Source organism: Gambusia affinis, linkage group LG10 (assembly GCF_019740435.1).
Source record: "Gambusia affinis linkage group LG10, SWU_Gaff_1.0, whole genome shotgun sequence".
Taxonomy (NCBI): Eukaryota; Metazoa; Chordata; class Actinopteri; order Cyprinodontiformes; family Poeciliidae; genus Gambusia; species Gambusia affinis.
In genome coordinates this window covers 11,081,640-11,103,752 of record NC_057877.1, presented here as the reverse complement: position 1 = coordinate 11,103,752, position 22,113 = coordinate 11,081,640, and the positions used below count along the sequence as shown (strand labels likewise).

The 22,113-nt window shown below is 37.8% G+C and overlaps 1 protein-coding gene across 1 annotated transcript in view; it reads left to right on the top strand.

The window, feature by feature from the left end:
- The first annotated feature begins 196 nt into the window (after nucleotides 1-196).
- The window catches only part of ell (elongation factor RNA polymerase II), a 39,096-nt gene continuing 17,179 nt past the window's right edge, over nucleotides 197-22,113 (top strand). The window contains exons 1-2 of the mRNA XM_044130228.1: nucleotides 197-391; nucleotides 13,072-13,116. Coding sequence (XP_043986163.1) covers nucleotides 212-391; nucleotides 13,072-13,116 — 225 coding nt within the window. The 5' untranslated portion in view covers nucleotides 197-211. The remainder of the gene's footprint in view (nucleotides 392-13,071; nucleotides 13,117-22,113) is intronic.

The following is a 22,113-nucleotide window of genomic DNA, read 5'->3' as shown; positions in this document are numbered from 1 at the left end:
ACAATAATATCGCAACAATGAGGCAGAAAGTATTTATTTTGACAATTATCAGAAAGATATACATTCTACATAAAATTCCTTTAATTTAACTTAATAAGAGACACGATATTATAAAAAAAAGCATACGGTTATGGTAAATGTAACTGTACTGGCTTCCTCGCAGATCAGTGACTTCATCAGTGACCAGCCACTGAATATTCAATGAAAAGCAATGGGACTTCTCGGTTTACGACAGAGTGTGGGAACGGTGGGTAAGATGGCGGCGCTGAAGGAGGAGCAGTGCTACGGACTGTCCTGTGGAAGAGTGAGCAACGGCAGTAATGTCACCGTCTTTCACGTTAAACTTACTGACAGCGCGCTGAGGGCGCTTGAAGGCTTTCGGAGCAGCAAGGTAATTTTGTTCTTTGTAGCAGCGTGCCATTCTGGTTCGGGTCTGAACTCTTTTCCTGTCGGCAGTGACAGACACAGAAGCAGGCAGGCAGGCAGGCAGGCAGAGGGAGGTCAGTTACCGCTCTGTCTGCCGCTGCCTTCAAAGCTGAAACACACACTGCAGCCTGGTTTATAAAGTCTGTCTTGTTTTGAGTGGGAAATGTTGTAGCGAGGCTATTTTTTTTTTTTTTTTTTAACTTCACCCTGACAGTAGTCTCGCATTTATCAAGCTCGCTGCTTCTCAATACAGAGCCTCAATGGTTATTTCATTGGATTAAGGTGTTTGGTTTGGTTTGCGCAACAGTTTTAACTTAATTCGCCCCAACATGAGTTGGAATTAATCTGACAACAAGGGGAGAATCTAGGCTGTCATGTGTCGATGTTTCCAGAAACTTTGTTGAGCTGCAAAGAAATGTTTGGCAGACCTTTTGCTAGCAGAACTAGCCTGCGACTGCCTGGCAGCAGTGAGGGTTGGAGCTTTAAATCGCCTGTTCTGAACTAACGCCTTCTTATAAAGTAATGTCAGGGGAAAGTGTGAATTGGGTTGACTGTCAAATGACGACGCCGTGAATAATTATGAGAGAACAGCCAACATTCATGCGAGAAGTGTCTATTTCATTTCCCAACCCCCTCAGTTCCAGTAAATGCTCACGTACTCATCACAGCCTAAAAATTGCGTCAAACTTAAAATTTCTGATTTTATTTTGTTTTGTACATATCAACAGTGGCCTTCAAATAATCTACAGCCATTGCGCTACAGCTTCTTCTTGCTCGCTGGACTTTCTGTGCCCAGAGCTTTAAGTCTGTTTGTGGCCATCTAATGTTTCAGCTTCTATAAATATTTGACTGGGAAAACCTGACAGGGTAGGAGGAAAGGGCCTTATCTCCAGCTTCAGTGGCTGTCTATAGCAAGACTGCAGCTGATAAACCAAAACAAATAAACTGGAACAGGTAAACTGGGTTTTAGTAAGGGTGATTCTCTCTCAATTGCATTACACAAGTATTTGTGTTCTCTAAGAATGTTAAACTTTATTTTTCTTTGGCGATACAGAGAACCATTTTACATCTGAAACACAAACTTCTGTCAGTTTTATGGTTTTAAAACTACTTTCCACACTTTTTATGTAAAATCAGTGAAATTCTCTTTAGCTCTGGTTTGTTGCCTGTAGAACACAACGTAATTGTTAGTTTATTTTTTAATCAATTGTATTTCAATCAAGTTAAAATCCACTCAATCCAGAAACAAGCTTCCACACACACTTGCCTGTTGTGATATCACATTTGGCAACTAGGAGGGCAGAGTTCTTATTTATCTTTATTTGGATGTTTTGAATAACGTTACTCATTCAAATGATCTGAACTTTGTAAGAAAGCAGTAACACATTCATGTCATGTAAAAACAGACCGCAGGGTTTCAGGAAAATTTGGCTATAGTAATGCACATGGAAGCAGTTTGTGGAAAGGATAAGGGAAATCTAGAATGGTCAGATTTCATTTGTAGAACAGCCTGTACCAGAGGGTGGCAACATCCACAATTTAAAGAGCCATTTTTTTTCCCCCTTCTCAAACTAAATTACACGTAATCCTTCAAACAAACCTACTGCTTATTTATTTGTTTTGCTTTTTATGGTTAAGGTATCAACATTGTATGTCCATTCTTAGGTTCTAGAGCAAATAAAATCCATTAAGCCATTGTAGCAAGCGAATGAATACATTCTAACAGCAAAACATATTTAAACATGGTGACAAACCTTGTACATTTAGAAACACTGTTCAGTTCTATATACTGTGGGTGAAAAGATATAAAGAGCTACTGTGGAGGAACTTAAGAGCTGCATGTGGCTCCAGAGCTGCAGGTTGCAGACCCCAGCAATCATCATTCTAGTCAACGGTGGCGGCCTGTGAAAAAAAATCTTGCTGTGCCGGTACATTTTTCCTTCATAGTTCCTAATGATTCAAACTTCTGGTAGGAAAATAAATATAGCTCCACAACAATATAGCATTCTTCATACTTCAAAATAACATGAAGGCTCATTTGAACTAAAAGAAAAAGGTCTGTTAGGTAACTTGCAAAATATGCAGTATTTAAGTGTCAAAGGCTAACACTGAATCTGACTCAAAATTGTGTAAAATGCCAAACTACTGTAGGATTGCCTAGAAGTTTAACTGAACAAACAGGCTAAATTCTGTTGAAATTGAACTTTTGAGTATCAATTAATGACGGTACTGGATGAAATAGTCATGGCTGCAAACATACAATTAACAAAAAAATCAGAAGGACTTTACCAGGCATCACTTCTGTGGTGCAGAAGAGAATTAAGAAGAGTTTATTGGAAGAAAATTCACAGTTGAATAGTCAGTTTGTGGAAATGTTGCGCAAGTTACTCAGATTACATTTAAGCACGCACTACTAAGAAAAACTGGTGCTGCTAATACAATATTTTAATCATGTATTTTTTAATTAATTAATTACTTTTTTTTTTTTTTTCTATTTTCCCCCCTCCACATTTGGAAGGGCGGTGCCCCCTATGGTCCAGTTGCCACTGCTAGCCAACATCAGAGAGAAAAAATGCCATTGCTGGACAGTCCGAAAGAGGGAAGTTATTCATGTCAGAGTTTGGACTGCATGTATTGAAACCGTTAATGGCAAATCATTTAGCTGTGAAACAATTTTGGGAAGACTCAAACTAAGATGTAGGACTTCAAGACATTGGTGAAAAACATTCATATGTGATGAAGGTAGAATGCACATTTTGCTCACCTCACATTCTTTTTAATAGTTACAAAGTCTCTGCCATTCTACCTGAACTTTAGCATATTACAGCCTACCAAATCTTTCAGCCAAACCTTTCTTTGCAATTGAAATATTTACTATATAGATGACAGCTGGGATTGTGATGACATGTAATCAGAGATGTTGGTTCGTATCTGTGTTGCTGATTATTCAAGTTATTGGTGTGTTCCTTCTTGCAGGTATTTATCACAGGTTGCCTGTTTAAGTCCTACATCACTTGTACATTAGGTGCAAACGTGACTGGATGTTGTTATTGCTGATGTAATCACAGGTATTGGTGTGACGGTAACCTTTGCGGGGCTTGTGTGTCAGTTTAAGCAGCTGCACTTCGGTTTGTTATCATCTGGCATGACTGTTGAAGATGGCGTTCATCGGTGCAGACGCACAAGTTTGTCAGCCGTTTAACTTTGTGCAGTTGTCAGGAGAATATTGCACCACAGATCAGAGGTGCCCAAAGTCAGTTCTTGAGGGCCGACATCCTGGATGTTTTAGTTTGCTCCCTGGTTTAACGCACCTGGATCAAATGATGGCTCGTTAGAAGGCCTAAGAAGAACATTGACATGCTGAAAAGGTTGTTGGTACTACCAGGGAGAGAACTAAAACCTGCATGATGCCTCGAGGACCGACTTTGGACACCCCTGCCATAGATGAAAGGTACTGATAAACTGGAGAGACGGACTAGGAAGTGACGAACCTGTTTGCAATTTTCATCCTTAGCAGATAAGCAGTCTTGCAGCCACCGTGGCCAAAGTCATTATAGGTTAACCGTGTCTTTATGCTTTTCCCACTTATTACACTTAAAACGCTTACTCCGGTTTATTGGATAGAGTCTACTGCATAATCAAATGGGTTCATGAAGGGCTTATTTTGTTAGGAGTACTTTAAGCATTGGCATGGAAATAAGCACATGCAAGATCACCTGGAGAACGGAGGATTATGTTTGAGTCACTCTTTTCCTTTGGGTATAAGGGGTGTCTTTGGCAAAGGTTTAGAAGATCTCAGTTTGCATTCCAGATGAATGTAAATGAGAATTATAGGTGATGGGAAAATGTATGCAAATAAGTTATTGTTTTAAAATATGTAAGTTTCATATGGGTATACATAGATGCACTACAATATGCCTATTTCATTTGAAACAAATACGCATAATTAAAGGTTATAAAGGAGAGATTAAAATGCTTTTGAAGAATAACAAACTCATAGTATTGCATGACAAACCAACAGCATCATAGGATTTGCCTTTATGCTTAGCTGAACATCAATAACAACCAACTTAATCACCTTACTTAGACAGACGCTACGTGCAATCTCAGTATAATTAATCTTATGTTTCTTTGCAACACCCTAGACTTCAGCCTCAATTGTTTTCATTGTGACTCAGACATTTTTTTTTTTCCTTAAGTATTTACACGCCTTTAGCTTTGTCATAACCCGAACGCTGGCTGGTACCTAGCTGCAGCAGCGGGTTGGGCAAGGTAAAGAGTTAAACTCTTAATTGCATCACTGTGCTGTGACTAAATATATCGTGTAGACACTGACAGAACAAGACTTTCTATTTTTCTTTCAGATATTTTCAGGTTATGCCTATTTAAGCTAGCCAAATGCAAAATGCTGGCTCAGATGCAGAGCTTATGCAGTTTGCTTATTGGCTTCAGAGTATTTCTCATGTTGTTTCTGGATGTTGCGCAACATCCACCCAGCAGCCATGGCGCTGTCTGTGTAATGAGTGCTTCCTGTAAGAGACATGACTATCAGCTGTGTTCCTCTCTCTGCACATTTGAGGACAAAGTTAACCGGAGCTCCTGCTGTGGGACTTGGAGCCCAACACTCACTCTTCCTTTTAATCATGTTTGTATTTTTTTTTTTTCCTTTAACCGGGTGACGCAAGTGAGGAAATGAGTAATTCTGCTACCAGCGTCATCCAGAACGGTTTCTAGAGAGCGGATGAGTTTTTAATAACGCCTTGGAAAGTCTTTGTCAATTGTATTGAGAAACAAAGTGAGATTCAGCTGTGCTCAATATTACTTTTTTTTTCTTTTTGCTATAGAGAAGCTAAATATCAATTGGCATTTACAAGTTTTTCAAGGCTAAATTATTTCCTAATTACTGACGTTGTGTTGCGGCCTGGAATATGTGATTTGGTTGACATGTTTCTTCATCCTTTCATAGAGATCGCACAAAATGTATTTCTGCCAAATTGTGTCAGCTATTGAGTGTAGAAAATGTCAGACTGAAAATCACTGACCCCTATAGAAGTGTACACAAGCAAAAACAAGCAGGCCTTCTCCCAATGTTTAGGCAAAGCACATGTTTATTCAACACAAATAACTCAGTGTGAAGTAAGGCTTAGATTCATTTTGTCAAACTATCAATCGTATACGAAGCCAAATTTGACCCCAAGGTGAATATTGGAGACATATTCCTGACCTTAATATTGATATTTTAGGCTGTTATTTGATGTCCTGAGTCTACTTTTGATTACTGTTTTGACTGAAGTTTTCAGCAGTTTGCTGTAACTATAGCATAGTTAATGACAGGGTATTGCATTGTTTAAAAATAAAACCTTTAAAAGTAGATGAGATGAAAATTTGACCGTGCGATTAATCAAGTTTTGACTCATGAAAGTCAGAAGTAAAATGTAATTCTATGCTAAAATAAAGTTTGCTTCAAGACAAGCATGGTTCTGAAGCATAGAAAAAATGCAGTGTAAACAAGAATATAGTTAATTCAGATGTGTTCGACAGCAGCTCTGTAGACTTTCTGTGCTTTTGATAGTTTTGATGAATATTTTCTTTAGCAATGAACTACAGCAGCAGGGAAAGTTGCAATGGGTTGTTTAATTTCTTCACCGTTTAATAGCCGACTGAGCTGTTATCTGAAACATTTTTTGCCTTACAAAGTTCATCTGTATGAACACAGTCAGTGGGCTGTTTGTGTTTTGAAGCTAATATTTAAACAGATGGTGTGAACTTATGTGTTCCTGGAGGCTTACCATTTCACTGTTACAGCTTCAGGAGCGTCAGTGACCTTTTTTAAGTTGCTCTCTAACATCAGTGTTGTAACATTAGCACAACTAGCATAATGGGATCTTTTTCCTCTTTTCCTGTCTGTCTGAATATATTTTTGGTGTAAATATTTTGTGTTGAAACCTAAATCATCATCCGATTTTTTTTTTTTTTTTTTTTTTTTTACTGATTTAAAAAAAAATTAATTTCGTGGCAAGCTATGGGCCTTGGCATCTATGCCCTGTCTCAACCCTCATGAGATCGGAGCGAAGTATTGGCTCTGAATTTTGCTGTCCAACTTTGGTTGGTCTGCCAGCACCATGGTTATTTAAGGAATGCTTATTCCTCCATCTCAGCAGATCACGGGTCAGTGCCAGGGACGGCTGTAATGACTAAAGCCAAATATGACTCACTAAATGTCATGGTGTTCCTCTGTCCTGTGACAGGGTTACTACAAGTGACCATGTCTACGCAGTGTCACAGCAGACTGCCTGACCCGCTGTGTCGTTTGGCAATACGCGTTTCCACAAATACGTATTGCCTTAGAAGAACAAGCAGCAGTTTACAGCTAGTGAAGCAATATGGAGCTTTGAATGTCTATAACCTTCAGCTGAAAAATGTTTTAATAGCCCTAAGACATTGCATAAAATAAAATTAAACTGAATTTTTAAAACCTTGATGGAATCCCCTCTAACATGGTGCTGGATTTTCTCTGCATTTTTAAATATGTAGGAGAGTCCCTTTAAGTAAAAACAAAACTTTAATACAGATGTAACACAGTTACTTTTGTGACTGTTCTCAAGCTAATGACATACTTTTTAGGTCCATCGAGAGCCTATTCTCCATCTTGTTTTCACTCACATTTTGTCAGAAAATGCATCACAATGATATATGCTGTGTTCTTATGAAGACATTCAGTAAGTGTAAATAATGCTGGATTGCTTATATTTTCAAGTTTTTTTTTTCTTTTTTAGATGGATTTAAATGCTTTTTGAGCCTGTGGACAACTATATAAAAGCAGGTTGATGCACTGCGATATCCATTAACCTGAGTTATATCATTATTCTCAGCTAGACCCATGTTGTAAAGAATTTCCTGTCATATGAGGGTAAATATGTTTTTATGAAATAAGGGGCCTACAGAAGTGAGCAGAATGTCATAAGTATTAAATAGTCTACATTAGTGTGTTTAATACTTGTTCTTGAATGACACTTAACTCTCAACACTAATGCACTCTGCAATTTCACATTTATTGTTAAATCCCACTTTCTGTTCCAGCAAACCTCTCTGTTTCTGCAACAGTAGAAGGGAGTAATGTGTTTCTTTTAGAGGAACATTTGGCTAGGCAACTCGCTTCTTGCTCCTAACGATATTTGCATGTGGAAGAGTTTGTAGAAATCATTGATTAATTTTGAATTTATGCGTGCTGCTGCTTTTGTATTGTCTTGCGACAAAAACGGCAGCTTGGAGTTTGCCGGCCCGAGGTGCTTTCTTTTGTCCCAGCTGCACAGGTACATTCTTTGTTTATCTGAGGTTGTTGTTTGTGATGCAAGTGGCTCTTGCTAAACAGGAATAGAAGCAGTGAGTCCGATAGCCCCTTTGCTCCAAAAAGTACAAAAAACCGCTGAGTGCAACAAGAGAATGAATATTTTGAGGAAAATGTTGCAGAACTTTTCAGAACCTGAAAATGACACAGTTAAGGTCAAATGTGTTCGTAGTTGTATATATCAATGCAAATCCTCAAGTCTGCTCTTCTGCTACCACTTCTTTTATAAAAGCATATTTTCTTAACAAAGACAATAGAAACGCGTCTAAATAAGAAATGTGAGTGCAGTGTGATTGAAGCAGCAGTATTAAAGCCGTTACAATTCATGCTGTTTACAGAACAGATCACACACCAACCTAACTATTGCATACCACTCCTCTCTTCCTTTTAAATCAGTGTTCTCAAGCTGCAGTCCTCGAGGGCTGGAGTCCTGCAACTTTTAAATGTGACCCTTGTCCTGCACACTTGAATCAAATGGTCCAACTGCCTCACCAGCATGCAGCGAAGCTCTACAGAGTTCTGCTAATGAGCTAATATTGGAGCCAGGTGTGCTGAAACAGACATCTAAAGTCGAAGGACTCTGGCTCTTGAGAAATGCAGTTTGAGACCCCTGCTTTAAACGCTCACCAGACATTTTATTAGGTACATCTAATATAGTGACAAAAGAGGACAGTTATGCAGTTTTATAGAACAATCAAATGGCTAGGTTACCTTCAATTAATATGAGAATGTTGTATCAAAAACAACTTAAAGGTAAACTTACTTGGATTGATAATATGATGCTTTGAAATTGGCGTCACTCTCTTTAAGATCCTCCTACCCTTTCCAATATTCTAGCTGCAGCACGTCATCACAACAATTCTTCTCCATTGATGATGTTTACAACCGCTCTTTAGCGCATTGTCGGTGTTTGCTAACTGCTGCTGGTAGAGCTGTGTAGCCGTGGCGCAGGGAGCTCGATTGGAGAGTAAAGATCCAAGTTCTGGGTGAATGGGTGGTGCGTCGTACGAACAGGTGTTAAGATATCTTCAAATGTCTACCATGGGAAAGTATCCAGAATACCATTTCTGAATGTACAAGACTGGCAAATCAGATAATGTTTATGCACCACATCCTACCCAAGTAATTGATGCTGACCATGATCATCCCTTTTAGGACTGCAGTGTACCCATTGTCTGACTGTGGTTTCCAGCAGGATAATGCACCAGGTTGTTAAGATCACATCTTCTCAAACTGCTTTTTTGAACATGACAGGAAGGTCGCTGTGCTTAAACGACCTACGCTTTCACCAGATCTCAGTTCAACAGAGCATTTTTGAGGATGTGATGTAATAGGAGTGGACAAATCTGCAGCAACTGCATGGGGCTCTCTTGCCAAAATCAACCACTATCCCTAAGAAAGCATGTTCAACACCCTGTTGAATCTATGCACCTTAAAAACAAGACATTTAAATGCAAAATGGGTGCCAAAATGGTACAAATATGGTATTCCTAGCAAAGTGACCAAAGAGTGTATGATACTGTTTATGTTAAGTTTTCTGGCCTATCCTGTTAAAATATATATATTTTTTTTCACCTTTCAATATATATACTTTCAAATCATCACCCTTTTCCTTAGAAAAAAAACTTTGGAACTGTAAAAATAATAAAAATCTTTCTGCTTTTTGTAAATTACCTTGTTTTTGTTTGTAAATGTCATTTTAGAAGCAGCTTGTGAGGTGTGTGTGTCACACGCAACATAAACTGATCTTACTCTTACGGCGAACAAAGGGTGCATACATCTTATAGTAATGCCCCCATTTGAAGCACAAGATCAAACGTACTGGTGCATTTATCAGTAAAAGACATGAAAAGCTTCAAAGGATGTCTTCGTAGTGTTGAAGAGCCAGCTCCTGTAAAAGCACCAATAACTGGGTCCAATAAAGCCAACATCTGTTACTTGGGCTCATAATCTCAGCTACGTTAAAGGGGCAGAGCAGAAAGATATAATCAGCAATGATGAATGCTCATTGAAAATATAGACGCTGTCATTTCACCCTTGTAGAGTGCAGACTGCTCCCTCCACTACTTTAATCTTAAACAAGTTGAACATCTCAACGTGGCAGTGATGCTAAATAAATACTTGATAATTTCCGCTCAGATACCTATTTAGACCTGGCCATTCCTTTGCCTGTTTCCATTTAAAACATAAAAAGGACTTCCATAAATGTAATGATTTTTGGCTGTTTTTTTTTTTTTTGTTTGTTTGTTGTTGAGATCTTAAAGGAATAATTGAAGTCATTGTTTTTTGTTTTTTTTTCCTCTACCATCGTTACAGAAAAAACATTGAGGTACAAGATTGTCCTTTTTTTTTTTTCTTCATACAGTGCCAGCTGCTTTTCCAAAATAATGTAAATATGCAGTCAGAGAGAAAGTGTTGGTGAAATAGGCAACATGTTTTAAGCAGAGTTGGTTTCAGAACAGTGATCTTGGCAGCAAAGAGGAGCCTTCTCAAGCTGATCCGTTTCTGGTTGGCTCTGACTGGGAGCATCCACAGTACTGATCGGTGATCAGGACCCAATCTCTGTCTGTAAGGTTAGCTCTGTGGAACATTCTGGGCTCAGGTCCCAGAGAATAGTGACATGTCAGCAGCCCATTGAAATGAACAGGCTGAGGGTAGCACTATGTTAGCAGTGTTACCAGAGAGGCGGGGGAGGTGGGGAGCCTGTTGGGTGGGGATTGCTTAAATCTGCGATGTTTAAAATTTCAGGAATAGTGAGGTGCTTTGTCAGTTTTGGTGCTCTGAGCGAGCACATTGCATGAGGAAATGAAACGGTCTCTTTCTGTAAAGCTTGTGAACTAGAGCATTTCTTCCTTTTTCCCCTTTTTTTGTTGTTGTTTTTAGTCTGGGTGTCGGACAAAGTGTTTCTGTGTCTTTTATGATGTCCAGCATGTACCACACAGCTGCCACTTAAACCTCCATTTAAATCTTAAGAGTTTCTGAAAATGTACTTGCATGTAGTTGCTAGTTCGACTTTATGCAGTCATTGACGAAACGTTTCCTTGAGATGCTTATTGTTGTGTCTTAGTGCATCTTTTCCTTAATAATTTCTTAATTATTCCTGGCATTGAAGTATTTTTTATGAAATCCTTTTACTTTCAAGTTTTACTACTTTAAAGTAATATACTTATTCATGTGTTTTCGTTGCATCAACCTCTAAAATATCAGGTGTTAAAGCAAATGAACAGGTTTTGTGAAACATCATTTCATAAATAAGTAACTTAAATGTATTGTGAAATTTGGTTTGTCTTGCAGCTTTAAGCAGAGAACTACTAATGTTGAAAACAAGTGGGATAACTGTCCAGATATTTGTGTGTTTTGTCAGGGTGATGCAACAGAAAACGTTGGGCTTTTACTGTGAAGTTAAGTAATAACTGAACTAGATGTTGCATTGTCCAGAGGAACTTTATGACCTTTATGGTTGGGTGACATTTTTCCTCTTAATTATGAGGTAGCTATGCCGTTATCATGACTTAAATATTTTATCCTCAAGATAAATTGTTTCATATCCTGCTAAATATTTTTGTTGCATTTATTATAAACAATTCAATAACTGCCTGTATGCATGAAACAAAGCCCCATTTTAAACAATTATGTTTGTAATTCTAGACAGACTCAGGGTTTTCCCAAGTGTATTTATTATTAGTCACCAGGTTTTACATTTTTAACACAGAAACAGAGTGAACTGTTCTACCACTCGTACCACTGGGCTTAGCAGATTTTCTAGGGGAAACCCTGCAGAATATCAGACTTTTATTGTCTATGGTTATCCCCACACAGACCAGATGACTTGTGTGAAATACAAGAAAGGATCATCTCTGTTTCAGAAAAAAACATAAAAAAAACTTCTCAGACGTGTTTATTGGCATTACATTATGGCTTTTATCTAGGGTATGAGATCATAGAAAATGACATTAAACTATTGTTTGACAAAGAGGGCATGAAATGTTCCTGTGACTGATACAAATTGACGCTGTCAGCGCAAAACATCTCATGAAGAATGATTAAATTTATTACCTTGATAAAGTCTGGTATTGTACAACCAAAACTGCTAATGTACAAAATGGGGTCATGCTCCTTGTCCTCTCAGTCAGAGGTCCATTGTTTTCTCATTTGTTTTGATCTGTAACAAATGGCTGCATATCTGTTTATGCTGCAAAATGTCTTGTCCCCAACTCTTTAGAAATGTCTTCCTTTCTTTCGAATGAAACATCCAATAGCCTCTGGAAGACCGGATGTCAAAATAGTGCAATGGGTGTAAAAATACCTTCAGAGAGTGATGTTTTACCAATTAATTAGGTTAATTAGGGGACCTTGTCTTTGAGATGGGGAGCATTTCAATTCAGATATGATCTTACTTTTAAATTCGTCATTGCATTATTTAACAAGCTAAGCCCAAATCTAAACTTGTGACTAGAGAAACAAAGGAAACTCTATGACCCAGTGGACTGAAGGATCACCTCTATCAGCCTGAAATTTTTGCTCTATATGGCTTGACTATTATCTTGAGATTATCTCCTTGTAATTTTGTTTCAAGTACATCAGCTCTTTTTTTTTTAATATGACTTACACTGAGGTTTCTCCAGGTCCCTCACAGGTTTTCAGTTGTTTTGAATTTTGGACTTTGTCTAGACCACTGGAAAATGTTGATTCTTTATCTGACGGGCTACATTGGACCTGTTGCATGAGCCAGCGATGGCGTAGCTTTAGTTGTCACAGATGGCCTTACCTTTGACCAGAAGTTAATTAGCTGCGTTCACAACTGGCCCTGCACTGGAAGGTGCTGCTGTAGCTGCAGAAGACTTTCTGTGAACCAGATGTTCCAGAACTGCACCTGATAGTTGGTGTGAGGCGTTTTTGTTATGTGATGATGTGCTTCACGACCAATCTTCCCCGCTTTTTGTATTTACCAAATAAATGTTGCAGAGGTCTCGTAGTTGGTTGAGTTTCAGCTTTGCAAACCAAACCATATTTAGGATCTTTATGTTAGTGAAATTTTTGAATTGTAATGACACCGATATTAATGTAAGCTGATGAAATTTTGGTAAAACGCCAGCAATCGGGGCTTTTTTTTTTTTTTCCTCCAGTGCCCAGGTGTGTTCATTTAGCTATTGAGTGACTGTTGATGTAATTTTGTGTAATAAATTTTGCTTATTGAATCATTTAATTGAAAATATGATTTTTGAGATGTGGCCTGAGTTGAACATATTTTACAAGTCAAAATAAAGCGTAAACTAATTTCTGTTTCTTTATTGCAGGTCCTGTCACAACAGCCCTTGATCAGATTTAATGGAAACCAAGGGGTAAGCAAACGATCTTTCACTACCTCGGCACAGCCATTCATGCACATGTTGTAAAGCATTGTTTCTTTATAAAGTATTGCTCTGGAGGCATTACAGTTAACCTGCTGAATTTTTTAAAAATATTTATTGGTGCCAAAATGCGTGTTTGAGCCTTCATGAGATGCAGCTTAGTTTAAGATTTCATAATTTTGATGCTGACACACACACAGTGCTGTAAATTCATGTCCACCCACTCCCCAGTGTTTCATTTCTTAGAAAGCAAAGCAAGAGAAGCTCACATTGTTTTCTTAAATTATTGCTTTACTGTTATTTGTTGTGTGTTATTGCCTGCATTTTACTCCGTTTTTTTTTTTTTTTTTTTTTTTTTGTTTTTTTTAAAGCCGTTTCTTTTCCTTCGGTTCGCAGGCCTAGCCATATTTATGGTCAATATTAAAAACTGCAACATTAAAAGGTACTAATCTATAATCGCAGTGCTATAACCTCAAACAGAAAGAGATTTTATCTTTAATTTGAATACTTTTGTTCAGTGAGAAAAAGACTCCCAGTATAAGAAATGAGAATTTTTTTAATATTCACTAGTAATACAGACCCAGTCTTCCCCTTTGATTTCTTTTCCTCAGCTAAACTCACATGTTTCTGTTGGATTTAGGTCTGGAGACTGAGATCAAGGTTAACTTTTTATTTGGTCAACCATTTCCATCTTGACTTAAATCATTATCCTGTGATGATCTTTATCTTAACCACTTTGACTTAGTGTGTCCTGGTATTTCAAACAGTTCATTATATTATTGCACTCTTATGAGTATGGTTCCCCCACATCTTAAAAAAACCACCCGACCCCCATATATTCAAATTAATAGGTGTTTTCTTTATTTTTCAGTTTAAGATTATTTGTGATTTTTTTCCAGAGATGTTTCAAACTTTGATGGGGTTTCAAATCAATATGGCCAGAAATTTGCGTTTGACCAATCAATGCTTTTTTAAATATTTTTTTGCTTGTGTGACCATATATTCCCCATGTTGTCTTTGGTCAGTGGATATAAGGGCTGAAGGACAGATCATCTTTGTTCTTTTTTTTTTTTTTTTTTTTCCTTTTGGTCAGCATACTTAGCATACTCATGTTTCTGTCCATTATAGTCATTGTAGGGCTCTGCGAAATTTGACCATGAAGCATCCGTCTCTGGAGAAATGCTAGGATTCTCTGGATTGTCCTTTTTTCTTTTTTTCTTTTTTTTTTCCTTTAGTTTTGGAGCGGTTTTATTTGCCTGTGTGGTACTTTCTATAAAAATACTATTTAAACTCTCCAGGAAAAAAATCTGAATAGTTATGCAGAGTTTTCACACAGTGAGAAAAATGATAGGCACGGAAGCGAAAAAAAATAAATAAAAATTGTACAGACTGAAAAGGGCAAATATTATTCATATAATTAAACCCTGAAGCAAGGATTATGTTCACTCAACACACATCTGCTTGCTTTGCCTCTTCTGCATCAAAAGCAGGTCAGTGAAAGCATAAAGTTGACTCACCGACAAGTGATAATGGATGTATTAGACAGGGGGGGTTTATGTTAGTGTATTAATACACCTTTATTCCTGCAGCTGGTCGCTGCTAATGTGTCAAGAAAACTAACCATACAGTTGTGCAAGTATTTCTGTATTGGCTAGTAACAATATTCACAAAGAGTCAAAACAAATGGTTAACGTGTGTGGGCGTGCTCAGTCTGACATGGGTCCTGGGTTTATTTGCTCTTCTGTTCTGAAAATGTTCAGGTTAGTTTGACATGCTCTTGGCTGGCACAGCTGGTGATTTCCTATATCCAAACACTCTGCTGGCAATGCAGCCGCATCCAAAATATTGTAATTATAGGCTTCTTGTGGCTCTCATTCCAAGAACTGCAGAAACTTCTAACATGTCTGTACACGATGATGTTGCATGTATGGAAAGGTATAATTTTACTCTGCTACATTTTATCTCCTGCACTGATTGGCCCAACCCACATTATTACTTTCAACTGATGATTTGATTTTACCTTGACGTATGTCATCAAGTGTGGTAATAGGAAATCGTTGAAGCTCAGGTAACATTTTCTGATTCATACATAAACAACTTGGTATGAGAATAATTGGGGTGTTTGATATCCATTCTCATGAGGATTTGTTGTTTTTAGACCTCTACATTCATCCTTACATTAGAATATAAATGGGATAGATGCAAAGAAATCCTGTGGGGAGGAAAAAAAGGGCCTATGAGACAAGCTGAATATTTCCGCTCAGTGACGAGAAGAACCTAAACCTTTTGGCAATCACACACCGCCTGCTGATTTTTAGGTGCATCCCATTTAATTTGAATACCATGCAAAAGTAAATGTATTTCTGGAATTCAGTTAAACCCAAATGTTTATATATCTCTATTACACACAGCGTGGCATATTTTTATTATTTGCTAAAGAAGCTGAGTTGTTAGCGTGCCGTTCCACATGCTGGCATTTGCTGAGTAGCTATATGGAGATGCTGATCATCAGCAAACTGATCCGACCTAAAACCTCGCTGTTGATCAGGGGTTTTATCAAGAGGAAGCTCAGGAACATCAGATGTGCTGAAGGCTACTACTAAAGCAACCTGGGCTTCTTTAACTCTTCAGCAGAGCCACAAGCTCATTGTCTCCATGCTGTGCTGCATGGATGTACTGATTCATGCAAAGAAGCCCCGACCAGTTATTAACTTCATAAACTGAATAGTATATGGACCAACCTTTCAGTAGAGCCACATTCTTGCATTAAACATTTTTGACGGTTTCCTATAAATTGTAAAATTCAATCATCAAATCTCAATCTCTGTGCAACAAAAGTATGTAATATATATTTCTTTTCCTTTTTTTGAATTGAATTACTTGAATGAAGAACTTTTCTGTGATGCTTTAATTTACTGCGAAGCTCTGTTGCAGTGAAGGGTTCAAATTTCTGCTAAAGCGAAAAAATGTGAAATGCCAGTTGTGCTAGTCACCGTTAACCAGACTTGCAGAATGGGCCATCTACAATTTTGGAATTCTTTTTTGGGGAAACTATGCAAGCAATTTGAAAGAGAAAATTACTAGGAAGGACATTGAATAAACCATCTGCCTACCAAAAGCTTGCTTTCACTATTCATATTAATGGAGGGAAGCCTGCTTTCAGTTTAGAAGAGGGTGTTTGTTGGAGGGAAGCTGTTCCTTGCTAGCTGTTGGCCCTTTTCCACCAGTACAGACACTGTTTCGTAGGTGGGATTCATTATACATTTATTGCAGTTCTGAACACTGTAGCCTGTTGTCTTGAAAGGTAAATTTTATCCCTCAGTTATATCTTCATCTTCTGATTCCTCTACTTCATGCTGAAAAAGTGCTAACATTTTCTTGTACCTCATCTATTTTTTAATTCTTCTTTTAATCAGCCCGTCTGTTCAGAAAACGTGAACTGAAAATTCCGTCTCACTTTACCTGTTTTGTTAAAGCCATGTTTTTAAAAAAATATATATTGTTTTTATTTCCTTTACTTAACCAGGTAAACCCCGTTGAGATTTAGATCTCATTTTCAAGATGTTGCAGAAAGTCCTTCATTATTTGGCTTTTAGCTTCCTCCTCTAGTGACATATTTGGTACATATAGTGCTGCCTTTCACATGCTGATACGGTGTTGCAGAGCTTATTTATCTTCTGCCTGCATGAATGATGCAGGCAGAAGATTTTATTGATGCCGCAGGCTTGCCCAGGAAAATATTTGTTGCTACTAGTTCAGAATGCCAGTAAGAAGTGAGAAAGTGACTAAATTATACAACAGATGGTCTGGCTGTCACAAGATCCCACTTTTCATTCAGTCAGATTCATTCATCTGGTACATCCCTCTCTCTCTCTCTCTCTCTTTCTCTTTCTATCTCTCAGCTCTGGTAAAGCTTTCACAAATTTCTTTTAGAGTGAAAAGATTTAAAGCAAGGGCCCCCAAAGTTGGTCCTCGAGGGCCGGCATCCTGCATGTTTTAGTTCTCTCCCTGGTAGTACTAACAACTTTTACAGCATGTCAATGTTCTTCTTAGGCCTTCTAATGAGCCATTTGATCCAGGTGAGTTAAACCAGGGAGAGAACTAAAGCATGAAGGATGCTGGCCCTTGATGACCAACTTTGGGGACCCCCGATTTAAAGGATGGAATCCGTATAAATCTTTAATAAAAATAATGGCTATGCAGTGAAGGCTGCTTGTAAAATTAAGATTGTTTTGCACAAAGGATATGTTAATCTCTTAGCATCGGTAACACTTTAACAATTAGAAGAACAACAATATATTCAAAAAACTCAAGTATTTTTTTAATGACCCTACTTATGATTTTAGTAAGTAATCACAGAAGGTAATTACAAGAGAAATAAAAACCATATAGTATCTAAATCTTCTATACACTACTTACTACAGAGTAGAAGAGGGATTTTGAAATGAATAACATTTTTAGCATCCTCCTCCTTCCAGCTTTTTATCAGAGCTGAATAAAAATCTCTTATCAGATGTTCACTGAAGTCTCAACAGTTTTAAGAAAGGGGCTTGTGGTCTAACTTTAAAGGCTAAGGCAAATGAGGGAAAATTCACTGCTTTGGAACCAACTTCGATCAGTTGGCTGCCCAAGCCAGAACTGGCAGGAGGGAATGGGAACAGAGGATGCCTTCTCTGAGTCAGACACAGCTGTTTAATTTTTCAGAACCTGTGTTTTGGCTATTGGGTTTGGCTCTGTTAGTCAGGAGTTCACTCAGAAACTGGAAAGCTCTTGGTTCTGGTTCAGTTCGTTGGATTTGAAACTGTTGAAGAAAGTCACTGAGTGAATCCTAACTCTATTGGAGGTGTAGAGGAAAAACGGCTTCCAACCACAGCTTTGCTGGAATTAACAATTACATCGTGTGGTGAAAACTTTTTTTTTTTTTTTTGCATCCACATCTCACCTTGTTGAGCAGATTTTTATTTTATTTATTTTTTTTCTTACCGATTGACATGCAAACCTTTAGTTGGTTATGTTTGACTGCTTTCAAGTCTCACCTGGAGCTGGGGTTTTGGAAGAAAAGAGTCATCCCCAGGTGCTGACAAGCCAATTAGAAGCACGCTTTAAATATTGTGCAAATCACTGCTTCGTGGAAATGGTTTAATTTTTTTTCTCCTGTCTTCTAACTAGTGCAGGAGTCTCAGACTTCAATTCTCTGGGGCTTGTGTACCACAATGTTTAGATGTACTGAATAACCCCATCAGCAGGAGATGAGGATATACAGAGTCCTGCTAATAATTTAATTATTTGACTCAGATTTGTGTTTAAGCAGAGCCACGTTTGCAAGCTGCTGGACACCAGCCTTAGAGGACCCTAATTTTATACCCCGGACTAGAGCGAGAACAAAAACGTGAAAGTGACCATCTGCTGGTTGAAGCTTTATTTTCAAGATTTCCAAAGTGTAACCATTTTGTCAAATACAAAAATGGAAGTTTGCTTTCAGATTTTGCTACATTATTAAAGTTAACCAATGAGGATCCTTTTAAAAGCTTTTATGAATTGGCAAAATATGATCCTTTGGATACTGAGAGGCATCTAGATGGATTCCTTTTACAACAACCCTTCAAAGTCATAGAAAACATAAATATTTTCAGAGTCTCTGACTCCCTTTACAAGACTTAAAAACTAGTTGTGCTTAAATGTCCAGCAAAGATATTTTAAATCGCCCTAGAGGAAAGCAGTTACATGAGGTGAAAGGTCAGATTGTGTCTGTTCATGTTTACCACACTTTTACTCACTAATTCTTGGTCATTTTAGTCATTTAGTCATGTTAGATATGTTGTTTTCCTGTTGTTCACTCTTTTTAGAGTCATACATGTGATATTTGGTAACATGTGTATCTCATAATTTGTACCAGATTGTGCAATGCTTTCATAATAGGTTATTTGACCAGATTCCTTTGTCCAAAAACATGACCATTACAGCTTAATCTCTGCCTGTATGTGTTTTTGTGATTTTTCTTTCCCCTCCCCAGTCCTATCAAGCATGAGATGACCTTTTTAAACTCCACTTCAGTGGCTGCTCTTAGACATGTTTTTTTTTTCTTTGCTTTGTTTTTACCATTTCCACACTCTTGGGTCTGGGTTTGTTGGTAACAAAACCAGTTTACATTTTACGTATGCTTTTAAAGGACACACTGAAAGGCTGGCAATTTTTTACGTAAAGCTGATGTGTGAATTATGCTTTTTTAGTAATTTTTTCAGAAAGACGTTAATGAGTCATTGCAGTTAGATTATATCTTGGCAGGCTGCTGCTAAAGAGGGAGTTAAAGTCATTGTTATATTTTGACTAAATGTTTTTTATTCTTTTTGCCAGTACATATCAGAAATCTTATTTAAGTTAAGTATTACCGTGGTAGATATTATAATATTATATAAACCTTGTTTTTGTGACCTCTTTAGCCACAATTGGTGTCAGTTTACACAAATATCACTATGCAGCTGAATCATATTTCATCGCTACCCACACGCATGTACGAACAGACTTTGGTGGCCCAGTTACATAGCTCACCTACATGAGAGGAACGCTGTCTTGCTTTTGGCTTAAAAGAGGCTCTTCAGCATTGGTTTTCAGTAGGAATCCCTCTCTTTTCCAGACACTTCACTCTTATTTTGTATGCGTGCTCAGAGTGGGTTCAGCTATAATGTTTGTTCAAGTGAAACCTGAGCCATTTGGTGCGGAGGAGCCTCTTCTCGCGGTGTCATCCTCTACAGTGTGTCAGTGAGCCAGCTTAGTCACACCCCTGTGCCCTGGTTTTCAGTCAGTTCCTCTGCCTCCTAATTGTATCTGGACTTACACGGTCAGCTCAGCCTTGCTCTTCATCTGTCTTTTCAAATAAAGTGTTAAACATAGAGCAAATTGCACTTTTACCTTTTTTTTTTATCCTCCCTCTTGCAATGTTGATGGTCTTTTTGCTTGCAAATGTTTGATTATTCCAGGCTCTTTTTTTTTTTTCTACCGTAATTAAAGTCAGGTCATTAAATAAATAAAAAAGACGTATGTTCAAAGATTTGAAAACATCTGGGTCTATATAAAAAAAATAAAACCTAGACATGCTTTAAGTCACATTCGCCTAATTTTTGGAAATCTGTGTTCACTTTCCAAGCTTTCGAGCCTGATGACTAACTGAACTGAATCAAGATTTCTCCTAAATAGAACCAGTCTTACAACACAAAATAGGGTAAACAGACCTCAAAAAGCAACACGTCATGTCCTAAACTAAAGAAATGCAAGAACAAATAAGAATCACAGTTATTGACAAGTTTAAAAAGCAATTCTTAAGATATTTGGACTCACTTTCCCAGAGCGATGGTCTTTATCTGAAAATGGGGATTAGGCTGGACAGTGCTGAACTTTCCCAGGAGAGAATGGACAATTAAAGGACAAATAAATGCCTCAAACACTACAGGTCTCATTTGCCAAATTTAAAGTTTGTGGTTATGATTCAACAATAGAAACTTACACAGAGCATCATACTGATGATCAAAAACAGCAGTGGTAGAGTGTTGATATGATGTAATCAATAGAAAGTTGAGTTTTTGTCTCTTATCATGAATATTCTCAGGGAGAATGTCCAGCAATCTGCTTCTAAACTTTTATATGGTCAGTAATCCAGAACCCACCAGTAAGACCCACCTGTCTTTGATTGGCCTTGCTAAAGTTTCGACTTCAATCAACATCCTGCAGAATGACCTTAAACAGGTTATTTTAAAATCCCCCAGTATTGCTGAATTGAAACAATCCCATAAAGATTGGAATGAAATCCCTCCACTCATTGCTTCTACTTACAAATTTGTGACGGGTAGTTTTTATTATTTGAATGAAACTATTTTCCACATGGGGACAGGCAGGTTTTTGATCACTTTTTGCCTGAATAAATTACATCACCAATTAATATTTGCTCTTTGTAATTTCTCTGCTTTTCTTGCTCTAAAACCAATGATATCAGTGGTCCAAATAATTTAATTGTGACAAAAAGCACAAACCGATGAAATCTGCATGAGAGAGAGAGAAATAATCTTTCACATCACTGTAGCTGTCAAGTCTCAAACCTTAGCAGGTTCCAAGACATAGTATCACCACCACTCTTCCAGCTGGATCTCAAATTTCACAGGAGTGCATTATCCTGCCACTGTAAAAATGTTTATGAAGGTTGTATGTGTGTGTGTCAGGGTGGGCGTGTGTGTGTGTGTAACAGATTCCAGTGTTTAGGTGGGTGGTATGTGTTTGTCGGGGTCTGAATTTTCTCAGCAGAACATTGCCCCCCAGCACTATTCTCCTTTTTATTATGCACTCCATGCATCTGGATAGTGTTCCTCACAACAAGAAGTGTAATTACAATCATAACAATGGCATCCACATCGATAAACAATAAGAATCTCCAAATTGAGGCCAAGCATGCGCTGCGTGTGCCAGCTCCGTTCTCTCCCAAAAATAGACGGGGTATGTTCTTCAGGCAATCAGATCAACCACTGCTATGAGAGCTGGGTTTTTTGTGTGTGTGTGTGTGTGTGTGTGTGCAAGGCCAAACATTGGTCTCTCTTGTGTCAACATGACAAAAAGCAATAACTTTAAAAGAGGGCATTGGTGTAATAAGTTACATGTCATTGTCTCCCCTTACATTGGCCTAATACCTTAACTGAGATTGAAAGCCAAAGATTACTTAATTTTATAAGGTAGTTTCACTGTAAATAAGTACAGACTAAAGATTTTCAGAGAACAGCTCAGACAACTTGAGAATATGATTTTTGTATACCCTTTTAAATAAGAAGTAGATCAGATGGATAAGAGAACTGAAAAATAATTATTTGTATTTTGATTTCCTGGCTGTTTCTTTAAGTTGCTATTTTTCAATTGATTTTTACCTAATGGGATTAGGTGTAATAACACCATATTGCACCTATACCATTAGAAAGTAGATTCACACATTTACTGCACTTTTTTATATAT